The 18,709-nt window shown below is 64.9% G+C and overlaps 2 protein-coding genes across 2 annotated transcripts in view; one reads left to right on the forward strand and one right to left on the reverse strand.

The window, feature by feature from the left end:
* Positions 1-1,445: 1,445 nt before the first annotated feature.
* Positions 1,446-12,401, reverse strand: PSMC4 (proteasome 26S subunit, ATPase 4). The gene is made up of 11 exons (XM_087778585.1): positions 12,351-12,401; positions 11,071-11,169; positions 10,778-10,964; positions 9,397-9,543; positions 8,596-8,705; positions 8,413-8,506; positions 7,197-7,364; positions 6,074-6,150; positions 4,962-5,130; positions 3,250-3,305; positions 1,446-1,621 (listed from the first exon to the last, which is right to left on the reverse strand). The coding sequence occupies exons 1-11, from the start codon at positions 12,384-12,386 to the stop codon at positions 1,508-1,510; spliced, it is 1,257 nt and encodes a 418-aa protein (XP_087634711.1). The 5' UTR covers positions 12,387-12,401; the 3' UTR covers positions 1,446-1,507.
* A 4,194-nt stretch (positions 12,402-16,595) lies between these two features.
* The window catches only part of LOC148052801 (E3 ubiquitin-protein ligase rnf213-alpha-like), a 45,655-nt gene continuing 43,541 nt past the window's right edge, over positions 16,596-18,709 (forward strand). Inside the window, exon 1 of the mRNA XM_087778595.1 lies at positions 16,596-16,716. The gene's annotated coding sequence lies outside the window, so the exon portion shown is untranslated. The remainder of the gene's footprint in view (positions 16,717-18,709) is intronic.

Below are 18,709 nucleotides of genomic sequence, written 5' to 3' on the forward strand. Positions count from 1 at the left end.
TCCATCCCCATGTCCCCAAGGACATCCCCATGTCCCCAAGGACGTCCCCGTGTCCCCAAGGACATTCCCAATCTGTCCCCATGTCCCCAAGGACGTCCCCGTGTCACCAGCCCGTCCCCATGTCCCCAAGGACGTCCCCGTGTCCCCAAGGACATCCCCATGTCCCCAAGGAGATCCTTGTGTCCCCAAGGACATCCCCAACCTGTCCCCAACCTGTCCCCATGTCCCCAGCCCATCCCTGTGTCCCCAAGGACGTCTTTGTCTCCCCAAGGATGTCCCCAGCCCATCCCCATGTCCCCAACCCGTCCCCGTGTCCCCATCCCATCCCCGTGTCCCCAAGGACATCCCCAATCTGTCCCCAACCCATCCCCGTGTCCCCAAGGACGTCCCCGTGTCCCCAAGGACATTCCCAATCCATCCCCATGTCCCCAAGGACGTCCCCGTGTCACCAGCCCATCCCCGTGTCCCCAAAGAGATCCTCGTGCCCCCAAGGATGTCCCCAACCTGTCCCCAACCCGTCCCCATGTCCCCATCCCATCCCCATGTCCCCAAGGACATCCCCAATCTGTCCCCAACCCATCCCCGTGTCCCCAAGGACGTCCCCGTGTCCCCAGCCCATCCCCGTGTCCCCAAGGAGATCCCCGTGTCCCCAGGGATGTCCCCATGTCCCCAAGGAGATCCTCATGTCCCCAAGGACCTCCCCAACCTGTCCCCATGTCCCCATCCCATCCCTGTGTCCCCAAGGGCGTCTTTGTCTCCCCAAGGATGTCCCCAACCCATCCCCATGTCCCCAACCTGTCCCCGTGTCCCCAAGGACATCCCCAATCTGTCCCCAACCCATCCCCGTGTCCCCAAGGACGTCCCCGTGTCCCCAGCCCGTCCCCATGTCCCCAACGACATTCCCAATCCATCCCCATGTCCCCAAGGACATCCCCGTGTCCCCAGCCCATCCCCATGTCCCCAAGGACATCCCCATGTCCCCAACCCGTCCCCATGTCCCCATCCCATCCCTGTGTCCCCAAGGACGTCTTTGTCTCCCCAAGGATGTCCCCAACCCATCACTGTGTCCCCAACCCGTCCCCATGTCCCCAAGGACGTCCCCAATCTGTCCCCAGCCCGTCCCCATGTCCCCAAGGACATTCCCAATCCATCCCCATGTCCCCAAGGACGTCCCCGTGTCCCCAGCCCATCCCCATGTCCCCAAGGAGATCCCCGTGTCCCCAAGGATGTCCCCAAGGAGATCCTCGTGTCCCCAAGGACATCCCCAACCTGTCCCCAACCCATCCCCATGTCCCCAGCCCATCCCTGTGTCCCCAACCCATCCCCATGTCCCCAAGGATGTCTTCGTGTCCCCAAGGACGTCCCCATGTCCCCAACCCATCCCCATGTCCCCAGCCCGTCCCCATGTCCCCAACCCGTCCCCGTGCAGACGCAGGGCAGGCGGGTGGGGAGGGGGGAGGTTTATTGGGGGGGGGGTGACCCGGGTGTCCCCAACGTCCCCGAGCCGTCACTTGTAGAACTCGTGCTCCTGCTCGTCCTTCTTGATGACGGTCTTGTAGGCCTTCTCGAAGTCCTTGGCCAGCACGATGTACCGGTTCTCCCGCACCGCCAGCATGCCGCCCTGGGGACAGGCCACCGCGTCACCCCCCGCCGCCGTGGGGACCGCCTGCCGGGCCACCCCTGTCACCTCCTTGTCACCCCGCCATGGTGGGACATGGCACCTGTGTCACCCGTGTCACCTCCTTGTCACCCCACCATGGTGGGACATGGCACCTGTGTCACCTTTGTCACCTCCTTGTCACCCCACCACGGTGGGACATGGCACCTGTGTCACCTTTGTCACCTCCTTGTCACCCTGCCATGGTGGGACATGGCACCTGTGTCACCTTTCTCACCTCCTTGTCACCCCGCCATGGTGGGACATGGCACCCCTGTCACCTTTGTCACCTCCTTGTCACCCTGCTATGGTGGGAGATGGCACCTGTGTCACCTTTGTCACCTCCTTGTCACCCTGCCATGGTGGGACATGGCACCCCTGTCACCCGTGTCACCTCCTTGTCACCCTGCCATGGTGGGACATGGCACCTGTGTCACCTTTCTCACCTCCTTGTCACCCCGCCATGGTGGGAGATGGCACCTGTGTCACCTCCTTGTCACCCTGCCATGGAGGGACGTGTCACCTTTGTCACCCTCTTGTCACCCCACCATGGTGGGACATGGCACCCCTGTCACCTCCTTGTCACCCCACCATGGTGGGACATGGCACCTGTGTCACCTTTCTCACCTCCTTGTCTCCCTGCCATGGTGGGACATGGCAGCCCTGTCACCTCGTCACCCCACCAGGGTGGGAGATGGCACCTGTGTCACCTTTCTCACCTCCTTGTCACCCCGCCATGGTGGGACATGGCACCCCTGTCACCTTTGTCACCTCCTTGTCACCCTGCTATGGTGGGAGATGGCACCTGTGTCACCTTTGTCACCTCCTTGTCACCCTGCTATGGTGGGAGATGGCACCTGTGTCACCTTTCTCACCTCCTTGTCACCCTGCCATGGTGGGATATGGCACCCCTGTCACCCGTGTCACCTCCTTGTCACCCTGCCATGGTGGGACATGGCACCTGTGTCACCTTTGTCACCTCCTTGTCACCCCACCAGGGTGGGAGATGGCACCTGTGTCACCTTTCTCACCTCCTTGTCACCCCACCATGGTGGGACATGGCACCTGTGTCACCCGTGTCACCTCCTTGTCACCCCACCATGGTGGGACATGGCACCTGTGTCACCTTTCTTACCTCCTTGTCACCCTGCCATGGTGGGACATGGCAGCCCTGTCACCTCCTTGTCACCCCACCATGGTGGGACATGGCACCTGTGTCACCCGTGTCACCTCCTTGTCACCCCACCAGGGTGGGAGATGGCACCTGTGTCACCTTTCTCACCTCCTTGTCACCCCACCATGGTGGGACATGGCACCCCTGTCACCCGTGTCACCCTGCTATGGTGGGAGATGGCACCTGTGTCACCTTTGTCACCTCCTTGTCACCCTGCCATGGTGGGAGATGGCACCTGTGTCACCCGTGTCACCTCCTTGTCACCCCACCATGGTGGGACATGGCACCTGTGTCACCTCCTTGTCACCCTGCCATGGAGGGACACGGCACCCGTGTCACCGTGCCACCTTGCCGTCACCCCTCCTGGAGGGCCGCGGCACCGGTGTCCCCTGTGTCCCCGCGTCCCCCTGTCACCCACCTCCTGGCAGATGGAGTTGATGTCGGCCCCCGAGATCTTGTCCGGCCGCGCCACATCTGGGGGGGGTGGGTGAAGGAAACGTCCCCTCCTCGATGTCCCCTCCCCGATGTCCCCAACCCTCCCTGACATCCCCCGGGGTCCCCCCGTCCCCTCTCAGGTCCCTGACGTCCCCAACGTCCCCTGTGGAGTCCTCGTTGTCCCCTGCGGTCCTCACCCCCCGCCCCAGTGTCCCTGTGGGGTCCCCAACGTCCCCTTGGGTCCCCGACGTCCCCATGGGGTCCCCAACCCCAACATCTCCCTGGGGTCCCTGATGTCCCCAACGCCAACATCTCCCTGAGGTTCCTGATGTCCCCTGGGCTCCCCAATGTCCCCTTGGGTCCCTGATGTCCCCATGGGGTCTCCAACTCTGACATCTCCTCAGGGTTCCTGACGTCCCCTGGGCTCCCCAATGTCCCCATGGGGTCCCCAACCCTCCCTGACACCCTCTGAGGTCCCTGATGTCCCCTCAAGTCCCTGATGTCCCCATGGGGTCCCCAACTCTGACATCTCCTCGGGGTTCCTGACGTCCCCTGGGCTCCCCAACGTCCCCTTGGGTCCCTGATGTCCCCATGGGGTCTCCAACTCTGACATCTCCTCGGGGTTCCTGACGTCCCCTGGGCTCCCCAATGTCCCCATGGGGTCCCCAACCCTCCCTGACACCCTCTGAGGTCCCTGATGTCCCCTCAAGTCCCTGATGTCCCCATGGGGTCCTCAGCCCTGACATCTCCCTGAGGTCCCTGCTGTCCCCAACCCCAACATCTCCTGGGGTCCCAGATGTCCCCATGGTGTCCCCAACCCTGACATCTCCCCAGGGTCCCCAACGTCCCCATGGGGTCCCCAACCCTCCCTGACACCCCCTGAGGTCCCTGATGTCCCCATGGGGTCCCCAAGCCCAACATCTCCCTGAGGTCCCTGATGTCCCCATGGCGTCCCCAACCCTGACATCTCCCCAGGGTCCCTGATGTCCCCAACCCTGACATCTCCTTGGGGTTCCTGATGTCCCCTGGGCTCCCCGATGTCCCCATGGGGTCCCCAACCCCAACATCTCCCTGAGGTCCCTCCTGTCCCCAACCCTGACATCTCCTGGGGTCCCCAATGTCCCCATGGGGTCCCCAACGCTCCCTGACACCCCCTGAGGTCCCTGATGTCCCCATGGGGTCCCCAACCCTGACATCTCCCTGAGGTCCCTGATGTCCCCAACCCCAACATCTCCTGGGGTCCCAGATGTCCCCATGGTGTCCCCAACCCTGACATCTCCCCGGGGTCCCTGATGTCCCCATGGGGTCCCCAACCCCAACATCTCCCTGAGGTCCCTGATGTCCCCAACCCCAACATCTCCTGGGGTCCCAGATGTCCCCATGGTGTCCCCAACCCTGACATCTCCCCGGGGTCCCTGATGTCCCCATGGGGTCCCCAACCCCAACATCTCCCTGAGGTCCCTGATGTCCCCATGGCGTCCCCAACCCTGACACCTCCCCGGGGTCCCTGCTGTCCCCAACCCTGACATCTCCCCAGGTTCCCCGATGTCCCCACGGGATCTCCACCTCCTCAGGCCACCCCAGGGAGGGTAGGTCCCACCTTGCCGGTGGCTCTTGCTGACCTTGCTGAGGTCCCCACCACCCCCGCGTCCCCCAGCCCGCCACCCCGTGGTGTCCCCACGTGTCCCCAGATACAGTCCTCGAGGTCCACCTCCTCGGAGAGGTTCATCTTGCCGGTGATGGTGGAGAAGATGAGACGTTTCTGGCGGCGGTCGGGCAGAGGGAACTCGATTTTGCGATCCAGGCGGCCGGGACGCAGCAGCGCCGGGTCCAGGGTGTCCGCCCGGTTCGTCGCCATGATCACCTGGGGGTGGGGGACACGGGTGTCACCGTCACCGCGTGGCACCCTGGGACCCCCAGAGCACCCACGGGACCCCAGGAGCAGATGAGGTCCATCTCCAGCACCTTCCACTGTCATTGGACCTCCCCAGCACCCATTGGACCCCCCAGCATCCCTAGGACCCCCATAGCACCCATGGGACCCCCTGGCATCCCGCAGACCCCCATAGCACCCATGGGACCCCCACAGCACCCATGGGACTCCCCAGCATCCCTAGGACCCCTATAGCACCCATGGGACCCCCCAGCATCCCTAGGACCCCCACAGCACCCATGGGACACCCAGAGCACCCATGGGATCCCGGGAGCAGATGAGGTCCATCTCCAGCACCTTCCACTGTCATGGGACCCCCCACCAGCACCCATGGGACCCCCCAGCATCCCTAGGACCCCCATAGCACCCATGGGACCCCCACAGCACCCATGGGACCCCCCAATATCCCTAGGACCCCCCCAGCACCCATGGGACCCCCCAGCAGCCCTAGGACCCCCATAGCACCCATGGGACCCCTTAGCATCCCTAGGACCCCCATAGCACCCATGGGACACCAACAGCACCCATGGGACCCCCCAGCATCCCTAGGACCCCCATAGCACCCATGGGAACCCCCAATATCCCTAGGACCCCCCAGCACCCATGGGACCCCCCAGCAGCCCTAGGACCCCTATAGCACCCATGGGACCCCCATGGCACCCACGGGACCCCAGGAGCAGATGAGGTCCATCTCCAGCACCTTCCACTGTCATGGGACCTCCCCAGCACCCATGGGACCCCCCAGCAGCCCTAGGACCCCTATAGCACCCATGGGACCCCCATGGCATCCCTCAGACCCCCATGGGACCGCCCCGGCACCCTTGGGACCTCCCCAGCACCCATGGGACCCCCCCGGCACCCTTGGGACCCCCACCTTGACGTTGACGTTCTGGTCGAAGCCGTCCATCTGGTTGAGGAGCTCCAGGAGGATGCGCTGAACCTCCCGGTCGGCTGCGGTGGAGGGGTGGGACACGGTGGGTGGGCGACTGAGACCCAAGGGACCCCACCCCAGCACCCACCACCCTCCCAAGGACCCCCTTGACCTGGCCCCACAGATGGGGGGGGGGGGGGGCTGATGTGCCCTGGGTCCCCCCACCCCAAGGACCAGGGGACACCAGAGGGTCTCCAGACCCCACCACGGGGTTCTCCAGAGGGTTCCTGAACCCCCCCAACATCTCCAAGGGCCTGGGGACACCAGGACATCCCTGACCCCCACCCTGGAGCCACCTCCAGGACCAGGAGGTCCCTGACCTCCACCATGGGGTTCTCCAGAGGGTTCCTGACCCCCACCCAAGCCCCAAGGACCACCAAGGGGTCCCCAAACCCCACCACGGGGTTCTCAACAGGGTTCCTGAACCCCCCCAACATCTCCAAGGGCCTGGGGACACCAGGACATCCCTGACCCCCACCCTGGAGCCACCTCCAGGACCAGGAGGTCCCTGACCTCCACCATGGGGTTCTCCAGAGGGTTCCTGACCCCCACCCAAGCCCCAAGGACCACCAAGGGGTCCCCAAACCCCACCACGGGGTTCTCAACAGGGTTCCTGAACCCCCCCAACATCTCCAAGGGCCTGGGGACACCAGGACATCCCTGACCCCCACCCTGGAGCCACCTCCAAGACCAGGAGGTCCCTGACCTCCACCACGGGGTTCTCCAGAGGGTTCCTGACCCCCACCCAAGCCCCAAGGACCACCAAGGGGTCCCCAAACCCCACCACGGGGTTCTCAACAGGGTTCCTGAACCCCCCCAACATCTCCAAGGGCCTGGGGACACCAGGACATCCCTGACCCCCACCCTGGAGCCACCTCCAAGACCAGGAGGTCCCTGACCTCCACCACGGGGTTCTCCAGAGGGTTCCTGACCCCCACCCAAGGCCCACCAAGGGGTCCCCAAACCCCACCACAGGGTTCTCCAGAGGGTTCCTGACCCCCACCCAAGCCCCACCGACCACCAAAGGGTCCCCGAACCCCACCACGGGGTCCCCGCGTCCCCTCACCCCCGGTCTGGGCGTCGAAGCGCTTGGTGGCGATGGCGTCGATCTCATCGATGAAGATGATGGCGGGGGCGTTCTCCTTGGCCAGGCGGAAGACGTCGCGCACCATGCGGGGCCCCTCCCCCAGGTACTTCTGCACGAACTCCGAGCCCACCACCCGGATGAAGGCGGCTGGGGGCACCCGCAGGGGCTGGGACCTTGTCTCTGGGTGGGGGTGCCTCTGGGAGCACCCCCAGACCTTCCTTGGCCACCAGCACCCCCAGGAACCCACCAACACCTCAAGGAGCCCACCAGCACCTCGAGGAGCCCACCAGCACCCTGGGGTGCTCTCAGCACCCCAAGGATCACACCAGCACCCCAAGGAGCCCACCAGCACCCCAAGGATCTCACCAGCACCCCAGGGTGCTCTCAGCAACCCAAGGAACCCACCAGCACCTCGAGGAGCCCACCAGCACCCCAGGGTGCCCTCAGCAACCCAAGGAGCCCACCAGCACCCTTGGGTGCTCTCAGCACCCCAAAGACCCCACCAGCACCCCAGGGTGCCCAAGGATCCCACCAGCACCCCCAGGAGCCCAGCAGCACCCTGGGGTGCTCTCAGCAACCCAAGGAGCCCACCAGCACCTCGAGGAGCCCACCAGCACCCCAAGGATCTCACCAGCAACCCAAGGTCTCACCAGCACCCTGGGGTGCTCTCAGCACCCCCAGGAGCCCACCAGCACCCCCAGGAGCCCAAGGAGCCCACCAGCACCTCAAGGAGCCCACCAGCACCCCAAGGATCTCACCAGCACCCTGGGGTGCTCTCAGCAACCCAAGGAGCCCACCAGCACCCCCAGGAACCCACCAGCACCTCAAGGAGCCCACCAGCACCCCAGGGTGCCCTCAGCAACCCAAGGAGCCCACCAGCACCCCAGGGTGCTCTCAGCAACCCAAGGATCCCACCAGAACCTTGAGGATCCCACCAGCACCCTAGGGTGCCCCCACAGCACCCCAAAGCCCCCACCACTACTGAAGAAGCCCACCACCACCCAACGGTTACCCCAGCACCCCGAGGTCTCCACCAGCACCCTGGGGTACCCCAACGCCAACCCAAGGACCCCAACCCACCCAAGGAGCCCACCACCACCCAACGGTTACCCCAGCACCCCGAGGTGCCCCACCACCACCCCAAGGATCCCACCACCCCCGCCACGGGTGCCCCCAGCACCCCGAGGTGCCCCACCTGTGGTGTGGTGGGCCACAGCCTTGGCCAACATGGTCTTGCCGCAGCCGGGGGGTCCGTACATGAGGACGCCCCGCGGGGGGTCAATGCCGATCTAGGTGGGGACAGGACACCCAGGGGTGACGTCGCGGGTCACCAAAGGTCCCCTTGTCCCCCCCACCCTGGGGTGCCACGCGGTCGTACCTGCTTGTAGAGCTCGAAGTGGGTGAGGGGCAGCTCCACGGCCTCTCGGACCTCCTGCTTCTGGATGTCCATGCCCCCGATGTCGGCGTACATCACGTCCGGCTTCTGGTCTGCAACGGGGACGGGCCATCAGCGGGGCCACCCGCCAGGGCCACCGCGGTGGCCGGGGACCCTTGGAGGGCGCTGCGGGGCTACCTTGGCCACCGGAGAACAGCCCCAACCAGCCCAGGTCTCCTGGGATCTTGCCCAGGTGACGGTTGGGGAGCTCCAAGGATGGAGCCCCACCACCCAGCCGGGCTTCCATCCTTACGTGCCAACAAGGAGAAGACCTTCCTGGTCCAACCTCCTCCCCAAAGCACCTCCCACCAGAGCAGGTCACTGGGGACCAAGGATGGAGACCCACCACCCTTGGTCATGGCTCCAACCCCTTGGGACAGCAGGTCCCTGGTCCAACGTCTCCTTCAAAACTTCTCCAAGCAGGGTGGGGCGCTCAGGACCTTGCCCAGGCGAGGGTTGGATGTCTCCAAGGACGGAGCCCCACCACCCGTGTAGACCTTACCCATGGCTCTGCTCTCCTGAGACAGCAGGGACAACAAGTCCCCGGTCCGACCTCCTCCCCAGAACATCTCCAAGCAGAGCAGGTGCTCAGGATCCAACGTGAGGGATGGGTGCGGCCAAGGATGGAGCCCCACCACCCCCCCCCACCCCGTCTGGGTGGACCTGGACCAGGTCCAGCCGCTCTCCACCATTTGGGATCAGCTCTGAAGGTTCCTCTAAAAGAAGGACGCGGTGGTGGCCCACCTGACGTGAGCATCATGATGCTGCTGTCGGCCTCGGGTGGGAGGACGTCCACCAGCGCGTTGCTGTGCTTGTGCAGGGCCACCGAGGCGTTGGGCTTCAGCAGCTCCCGGTCGATGGTGCTCAGGATCCGCACGTAGTAGTTGGAACCTGTAGGAGAACGAGGACAGGGTTGTCCACCAGGTGTCATCCCCAACCAGGGTTGTCCCCAAGCCCACCACGTCTCCATGATACCTGTCCCCTCGTGGCCATCCCCCAACCTTCCGTGTCCGTCCCCACATCCCCAACACATCTTCTTGTAGCCATCCCCAGCTGCTCACGCCCATCCCCACGTCCCCACCACACACGACCACCCCATGGCCACCTCCAGCCCTCCACGCCCATCCCCACGTCCCCACCACACCTGACCACCCCATAACCATGGTGGTGGTTGGAAAACCCAACCCTCCCCACCCATCCCCACGTCCCCACCACCCCCAACCACCTCATGGCCATGGTGGTGGTTGGAAAACCCAACCCTCCCCCCCCGTCCCCACATCCCCACCGCACCCAACCACCTCATGGCCACCTCCAACCTTCCATGCCCATCCCCACGTCCCCACCACCCCCAACCACCTCATGGCCATGGTGGTGGTTGGAGAACCCAACCCTCCCCACCCATCCCCACGTCCCCACCCCACCCGACCACCTCATGGCCACCTCCAACCTTCCACGCCCATCCCCACGTCCCCACCACACCCGACCACCCCACGACCATGGTGGTGGTTGGAAAACCCAACCCTCCCCACCCATCCCCACCACCCCCAACCACCTCATGGCCACCTCCAACCTTCCATGCCCATCCCCACGTCCCCACCACCCCCGACCACCTTGTGGCCACCTCCAGCCCTCCCCGCCCATCCCCACGTCCCCACCCCACCCGACCACCTCATGGCCACCTCCAACCTTCCACGCCCATCCCCACGTCCCCACCACACACGACCACCCCACGACCATGGTGGTGGTTGGAAAACCCAACCTTCCATGCCCATCCCCACGTCCCCACCACCCCCAACCACCTCGTGGCCACCTCCAACCTTCCATGCCCATCCCCACGTCCCCACCACCCCCGACCACCTCGTGGCCACCTCCAGCCCTCCCCCCCATCCCCACGTCCCCACCCCACCCGACCACCTCATGGCCACCTCCAACCTTCCATGCCCATCCCCACGTCCCCACCACACACGACCACCCCACGACCATGGTGGTGGTTGGAAAACCCAACCTTCCATGCCCATCCCCACGTCCCCACCACCCCCAACCACCTCGTGGCCACCTCCAGCCCTCCCCCCCCCATCCCCACGTCCCCACCCCACCCGACCACCTCCAACCCCACCCCACCCACCGGTGGTGGAGCCCACGATGGCCGTGTTCTGGTCGACGGCCTCCAGGAACTGCCCGATGACCAGGGGGATGCTCTGGATGCGCTTCACCTCCTCCTGGGCGTGGAGGAACTCCTTCTTCAGGTTCTTCTGCTCGTCCTTGATGTACTCCTCCTGCACCTCCAGGAACTCCAGCTCCTGCTGCAGCTTCTGCTGGGACGGCCGGAGGTCGGGGAGGGCTCCTGCCTGTCCCCCCCCCCGCCTGCCCGCCCCCCCCTGCCTGCACCCCCTGCCCGCACCCCCTGCCTGCGCCCACCTTGTAGCGGCTGTAGAGGTCCTCCAGGTCCTCGGGTTCCGGCACCAGGAAGGAGAGCGCGGTGGGGGGGCGGGGGGCGGCCAGCGCCGGCAGCCCATCCTGGGGGGGGGGGGGAGGGGCGGGGAGAGATGGGGCAACCAGAAACGGGAGGGGGCAACCAGAAATGGGGGGGGCAGAGAGAGATGGGGCAACCAGAAATGGGGGGGGCAACCAGAAATGGGGGGGGGGCAACCAGAAATGGGGGGGGGCAACCAGAAATGGGGGGGCAGAGAGAGATGGGGCAACCAGAAACGGGAGGGGGCAACCAGAAATGGGGGGGCGCAACCAGAAATGGGGGGGGCAACCAGAAATGGGGGGGGCAGAGAGAGATGGGGCAACCAGAAATGGGGGGGCAACCAGAAATGGGGGGGCAGAGAGAGATGGGGCAACCAGAAACGGGAGGGGGCAACCAGAAATGGGGGGGCAGAGAGAGATGGGGCAACCAGAAATGGGGGGGGCAACCAGAAATGGGGGGGCAGAGAGAGATGGGGCAACCAGAAATGGGGGGGGGCAACCAGAAATGGGGGGGGCAGAGAGAGATGGGGCAGCCAGAAATGGGGGGGGGCAACCAGAAATGGGGGGGCAGAGAGAGATGGGGCAACCAGAAATGGGGGGGGCAACCAGAAATGGGGGGGGCAGAGAGAGATGGGGCAACCAGAAATGGGGGGGGGCAACCAGAAATGGGGGGGCAGAGAGATGGGGCAACCAGAAATGGGGGGGGCAACCAGAAATGGGGGGGAGAGAGAGATGGGGCAGCCAGAAATGGGGGGGGAGAGAGATGGGGCAACCAGAAATGGGGGGGGGCAACCAGAAATAGGGGGGGGCAGAGAGAGATGGGGCAGCCAGAAATGGGGGGGGAGAGAGATGGGGCAACCAGAAATGGGGGGGGGCAACCAGAAATAGGGGGGGGGGCACCCAGGGGTGGGGTGGGGCCACCCAGAAATGGGGGGGTGTGGGGCAACCAGAAATGGAGAGGGGGCAACCAGAATTGGGGGGTACCCGGAATTCGCGGAGGGGGGAGGGCACCCAAGGGTGGGGGGCACCCAAAAATGGGGGGGGGGGGGGGGGGCAAGGGGGCGGTCACCCTAAAATGGCGGCTCCCGATGAGGGGACGCGGGGGGGGGGGGGGGGGCACCCTAAAATGGCGGCTGCCGGGGGGGGCACCCCGAAATGGCGCCTGCCGGGGGGGCACCCATGGGTGGGGGTGGGGGTCCCGGTCCCGTCCCCCCCCCGCCCCGAACCTGCGCCTTCTCCCCCAGCAGCCCCAGCTCCTCCATCGTGACGGCGCGCGGCGGCCGCGGGGGGCGATGGGAAGGGGGGAGGAGCCGGGGGGAGGGGCGGGGCCGCGCGCGGGAAAGGCGGGGGTGGCGGGAAAGGGCGGGGAGCGGGGGTGCCGCGGGGGGCGATGGGAGATGTAGTGCGGGGGGGGGGGCTCCCAGTGCTCCCAGTGCCGCCCCAGTGCTCCCAGTGCGGATCCATGGATCCCCCCAGTGCTCCCAGTGCCCACCCAGTGCTCCCAGTGCACACCCATGGATCCTCCCAGTGCGACCAGTGCCCACCCAGTGCTCCCAGTGCAGATCCATGGATCCCCCCAGTGCGACCAGTGCCCACCCAGTGCTCCCAGTGCGGATCCATGGATCCCCCCAGTGCTCCCAGTGCCGACCCAGTGCTCCCAGTGCAGATCCATGGATCCCCCCAGTGCGACCAGTGCCCACCCAGTGCTCCCAGTGCCGCACCAGTGCTCCCAGGGTGGTGCCATGGATCCCCCCAGGGCGACCAGTGCCGCACCAGTGCTCCCAGTGCGGATCCATGGATCCCCCCGATGCTCCCAGTGCCGCCCCAGCGCTCCCAGGGTGGTTCAATGGATCCCCCCAGTGCTCCCAGTGCCACCCCAGTGCTCCCAGTGCGGATCCATGGATCCCCCCAATGCGACCAGTGCCCAACCAGTGCTCCCAGGGTGGTTCCATGGATCCCCTCGGTGCTCCCAGTGCCGCCCCAGTGCTCCCAGAGTGGATCCATGGATCCCCCCAGTGCAACCAGTGGGACCAGTGCCCCTCCCTGGCTCCTCCCAGTGCTGACCCAGTGCTCCCAGTGCTGCCCCAGTGCTCCCAGAGTGGATCCATGGATCCCCCCAGTGCAACCAGTGGGACCAGTGCCCCTCCCTGGCTCCTCCCAGTGCCATCCCACTGCTCCCAGTGCCGCACCAGTGCTCCCAGTGCTGACCCAGTGCTGCCAGTGGCCCTCCCTGGCTCCTCCCAGTGCCGACCCAGTGCTCCCAGTGTGGTTCCATGGATCCCCCCAGTGCGACCAGTGCAACCAGTACCCCTCTCTGGCTCCCCCCAGTGCGACCAGTGCCCACCCAGTGCTCCCAGTGCCACCCCAGTGCTCCCAGGGTGGTTCCATGGATCCCCCCAGGGCGACCAGTGCCCACCCAGTGCTCCCAGTGCCACCCCAGTGCTCCCAGGGCGGATCCACGGATCCCCCCAGTGCGACCAGTGCGACCAGTGCACCTCCCTGGCTCCTCCCAGTGCCGACCCAGTGCTCCCAGTACCGCACCAGTGCTCCCAGTGCCACCCCAGTGCTCCCAGGGTGGTTCCATGGATCCCCTCAGTGCTCCCAGTGCCGACCCAGTGCTCCCAGGGCGGATCCATGAATCCCCCCAGTGCGACCAGTGCGACCAGTGCCCCTCCCTGGCTCCTCCCAGTGCTGACCCAGTGCTCCCAGTGCTGCCCCAGTGCTCCCAGGGTGGTTCCATGGATCCCCTCAGTGCGACCAGTGGGACCAGTGCCCCTCCCTGGCTCCTCCCAGTGCCATCCCACTGCTCCCAGTGCCGCACCAGTGCTCCCAGTGCTGACCCAGTGCTGCCAGTGGCCCTCCCTGGCTCCTCCCAGTGCCGACCCAGTGCTCCCAGTGTGGTTCCATGGATCCCCCCAGTGCGACCAGTGCAACCAGTACCCCTCTCTGGCTCCCCCCAGTGCGACCAGTGCCCACCCAGTGCTCCCAGTGCCACCCCAGTGCTCCCAGGGTGGTTCCATGGATCCCCCCAGGGCGACCAGTGCTCACCCAGTGCTCCCAGTGCCACCCCAGTGCTCCCAGTGCCCCTCCCTGGCTCCTCCCAGTGCCGACCCAGTGCTCCCAGTACCACACCAGTGCTCCCAGTGCCACCTCAGTGCTCCCAGGGTGGTTCCATGGATCCCCCCAGTGCGACCAGTGCCACCCCAGTACTCCCAGTGTGGTTCCATGGATCCCCCCAGTGTGACCAGTGCCCACCCAGTGCTCCCAGAGAGGATCCATGGATCCCCCCAGTGCTCCCAGTGTGCCCAGTGCCCCTCCCTGGCTCCTCCCAGTGCCACTCCACTGCTCCCAGTGCCGACCCAGTGCTTCCAGTGCCGACCCAGTGTCCCCAGTGAGGCTCCATGGATCCCCCCCCAGTGCTCCCAGTGCCGTCCCAGTGCTCTCAGTGCCACTCCCTGGCTCCCCCCAGTGCTCCCAGTGCAGGTCCCAGTGCTGCCCCACTGAAGGTCCCAGTGCTGCCCCAGTGCTCCCAGTGCGGCACCCTGGCTCCCCCCAGTGCTCCCAGTGCACCCAGTGTGCCCAGTGCCCCTCCTTGGCTCCTCCCAGTGCGGCTCCAGTGCTCCCAGTGCTGACCCAGTGTCCCCAGTATGGCTCCACGGATCCCCCCCCCCAGTGCTCCCAGTGCCATCCCAGTGCTCCCAGTGCCACTCCAGTGCTCCCACTGCAGCTCCATGGATCCCCCCAGTGTCCCTCCCTGGCTCCCCCCACTGCTCCCAGTGCAGGTCCCAGTGCTGCACCAGTGCTCCCAGTGCAGCTCATTGGCTCCCCCCAGTGCTCCCAGTGCAGCACCCTGGCTCCTCCCAGTGCAGCACCCTGGCTCCTCCCAGTGCTCCCAGTGCTGCACCAGTGCTCCCAGTGCCCCTCCCTTGCTCCCCGTTCAATTTTGTGGTTCTCCCCAGTGCTCCCAGTGCCCCTCCCTGGCACCCCCCAGTGCTCCCAGTGCCCCTCTCTAGCACACCCCAGTTCTCCCAGTGCCACCCCAGTGCTCCCAGTGCCCCTCCCTGCCACCCCCCACTGCTCCCAGTGCCACCCCGGTGCTCCCAGTGTGGTTCCATGGATCCCCCCAGTGCTCCCAGTGCTGACCCAGTGCTCCCAGTGCCGACCCAGTGCTCCCAGAGTGGATCCATGGATCCCCCCAGTGCGACCAGTGCGACCAGTGCCCCTCCTTGGCTCCTCCCAGTGCCATCCCACTGCTCCCAGTGCCGCACTAGTGCTCTCATTGCGGATCCATGGATCCCCCCAGTGCTCCCAGTGCCGACCCAGTGCTCCCAGGGCGGATCCATGGATCCCCCCAGTGCGACCAGTACGACCAGTAGCCCTCCCTGGCTCCCCCCACTGCTCCCAGTGCAGGTCCCAGTGCCGTCCCAGTCCTCCCAGTCCCCCTCCCTGGCTTCTCCCAGTGCCATCCCACTGCTCCCAGTACCGCACCAGTGCTCCCAGTGCGGATCCCTGGCTCCTCCCAGTGCTCCCAGTGTGGTTCCATGGATCCCCCCAGTGCTCCCCGTGCGACCAGTACCCCTTTCTGGCTCCCCCCAGTGCTCCCAGTGCCACCCCAGTGCAGCTCACTGGCTCCCCCCAGTGGTCCCAGTGCCACCCCAGTGTGGCTCCATGGATCCCCCCAGTGCGACCAGTACCCCTCCCTGGCTCCCCCCACTGCTCCCAGTGGAGGTCCCAGTGCCGTCCCAGTCCTCCCAGTGCCCCTCCCTGGCTCCTCCCAGTGCCAACCCAGTGCTTCCACTGCCGCACCAGTGCTCCCAGTGCCACCCCAGTGCTCCCAGTGCCACCCCAGTGCTCCCAGTGCCCCTCCCTGGCTCCTCCCAGTGCCGCTCCACCACTCCCAGTGCTGACCCAGTGCTGCCAGTGCCGCACCAGTGCTCCCAGTGTGGCTCCATGGATACCCCCAGTGCTCCCAGTGCCCCTCTCTGGCACCCCCCAGTTCTCCCAGTGCCACCCCAGTGCTCCCAGTGCCCCTCCCTGCCACCCCCCACGGCTCCCAGTGCCACCCCAGTGCTCCCAGTGCCCCTCCCTGCCACCCCCCAGTTCCCCCCAGTGCAGTGGTGTGAGACAAAGGGGGCGGGGGTCATGTCTGAAGAGGGGCGTGGTTATGAGTGGGGGGCGTGGCTATGTCCAAGGGGGGCGTGGCCACGAGGGCTCCACCGAAGCCCCCCCCCCCCTCCCATTGTCCCCCTCCCTCGGGGGGGTCCCCCAAAAACACCCCCACGACCGGGTCATCGACTGCCGCCATCGCCGCCACCGTCACCGTCACCGTCACCGTCACCGTCACCGTCACCGTCGCCCACCCCCCATTTTGGGGAGGGGGCTCCCCAGTTACCCCATCACCAGGCCGGAGGGGTCCCAGCCCCCACCTCGGGGCCACACCCAGCCCTTGACTTTGACTCGCCCCTCCCCCCCTCCTTCCTTTCACTTTCGCTTTTTTGGGGTGGAGAAGTGGCAGTTCCGCGGGAGCCCGGCGAGGAGGAGCGCGGCGAGGAAGGGGGCGGCGAGGAAGGGGACCCCAGGCCCTGCGCCCAGGTAAACGGGGGCCCCCATCGCCCCCCGGGGCTTTGCCCGCTCCCTAACTGGGGGGTTCTGGGCCCAGAAACGCCTCAAATGGGGGCTTCGGAGCCCCAAATCTCCCCAAATTGGTGACTTGGAACCCCCAAAAAGTCCCGAAATGGGGGGTTCTGGGCCCAGAACCTCCTCAAATGGGGGGTTCGGAGCCCCAAATCTCCCCAAATTGGTGACTTGGAGCCCCAAAAGGTCCCGAAATGGGGGGTTCTGGGCCCAAAACCTCCTCAAATGGGGGCTTCGGAGCCCCAAATCTCCCCAAATTGGTGATTTGGAGCCCCAAAGGTCCCAAAATGGGGGGTTCTGGGCCCAGAAACTCCTCAAATGGGGGCATTCAGAGCCCCAAATCTCCCCAAATTGGTGACTTGGAGCCCCAAAAGGTCCCGAAATGGGGGGTTTGGACCCCAAATCTCCTCAAATGGGGGCTTCGGAGCCCCAAATCTCCCCAAATTGGTGACTTGGAGCCCCAAAAGGTCCCGAAATGGGGGGTTTGGACCCCAAAACCTCGTCAAATGGGGGGTTCGGAGCCCCAAATCTCCCCAAATTGGTGACTTGGAGCCGCAGAAGGTCCCGAAATGGGGGGTTCTGGGCCCAGAAACTCCTCAAATGGGGGCTTCGGACACCCAGATATCCCCAAATTGGTGACTTGGAGCCCCAAAGGTCCCGAAATGGGGGGTTCTGGGCCCAGAACCTCCTCAAATGGGGGGTTTGGAGCCCCAAATCTCCCCAAATTGGTGACTTGGAGCCCCAAAAGGTCCCGAAATGGGGGGTTTGGACCCCAAAATCTCCTCAAATGGGGCGTTCGGAGCCCCAAATCTCCCCAAATTGGTGACTTGGAGCCCCAAAAGGTCCCGAAATGGGGGGTTCTGGGCCCAAAACCTCGTCAAATGGGGGCTTCAGAGCCCCAAATCTCCCCAAATTGGTGACTTGGAGCCCCAATGGTCCCGAAATGTGGGGTTCGGAGCCCCAAATCTCCCCAAATTGGTGACTTGGAGCCCCAAAAGGTCCCTAAATGGGGGATTCTGGGCCCAGAAACTCCTCAAATGGGGGGTTCGGAGCCCCAAATCTCCCCAAATTGGTGACTTGGAGCCGCAGAAGGTCCCGAAATGGGGGTTCAGAGCCCAAAAACTCAGGAAATTGCTGTTTCTGAGCCCAAAGTCTCTGTTTCTGAGCCCCAGAGCTCCCTAAAGGAGGGGGTCGGAGCCCCAAATCCTGCTAAATGGGGGGTTCTGAACCCAAAAGCTCCCGAAATTGGTGTTTCTGAGTCCAAAAGCTCACAAAATTGCTGTTTCTGAGTTCCAAATCTCCCCAAATCGGCATTTCAGAGCCCCAAAGCTCCCTAAATTCGTGTCTTTGAACCCAAAAGCTCCCTGAAGCAGTGTTTCTGAGCCCCAAAGCTCCCTAAATTCTTGTTTCTCGGCCCCAAAAGCTCCCCAAATCGATGTTTCTCGGCCCCAAAGCTCCCTAAATTCTTGTTTCTTGGCCCCCAAAGCTCCCCAAATTGATTTTTCGGAGCCCCAAAGCTCCCTAAATTCTTGTTTCCGAGCCCCAAAGCTCCTCAAATCATTGTTTCAGAGCCCCAAAGCTCCCTAAATTCTTGTTTCTCGGAGCCCCAAAGCTCCCTAAATTCTTGTTTCTTGGCCCCAAAAGCTCCCCAAATCGATGTTTCTCGGCCCCAAAGCTCCCTAAATTCTTGTTTCTTGGCCCCAAAAGCTCCCCAAACTGATTTTTCGGAGCCCCAAAGCTCCCTAAATTCTTGTTTCTGAGCCCCAAAGCTCCCCAAATTGATGTTTCCGAGCCCCAAAGCTCCCCAAATCGATGTTTCGGAGCCCCAAAGCTCCCTAAATTCATGTTTCCGAGCCCCAAAGCTCCCCAAATCGATGTTTTCGAGCCCGAAAGCTCCCTAAATTCTTGTTTCCGAGCCCCAAAGCTCCCCAAATCAATGTTTTGGAGCCCC

The sequence above is a fragment of the Nipponia nippon genome, unplaced genomic scaffold, assembly GCF_047370975.1.
Source record: "Nipponia nippon isolate SJK-2023a ecotype South Korea unplaced genomic scaffold, ASM4737097v1 scaffold_44, whole genome shotgun sequence".
NCBI classification, from domain to species: domain Eukaryota; kingdom Metazoa; phylum Chordata; class Aves; order Pelecaniformes; family Threskiornithidae; genus Nipponia; species Nipponia nippon.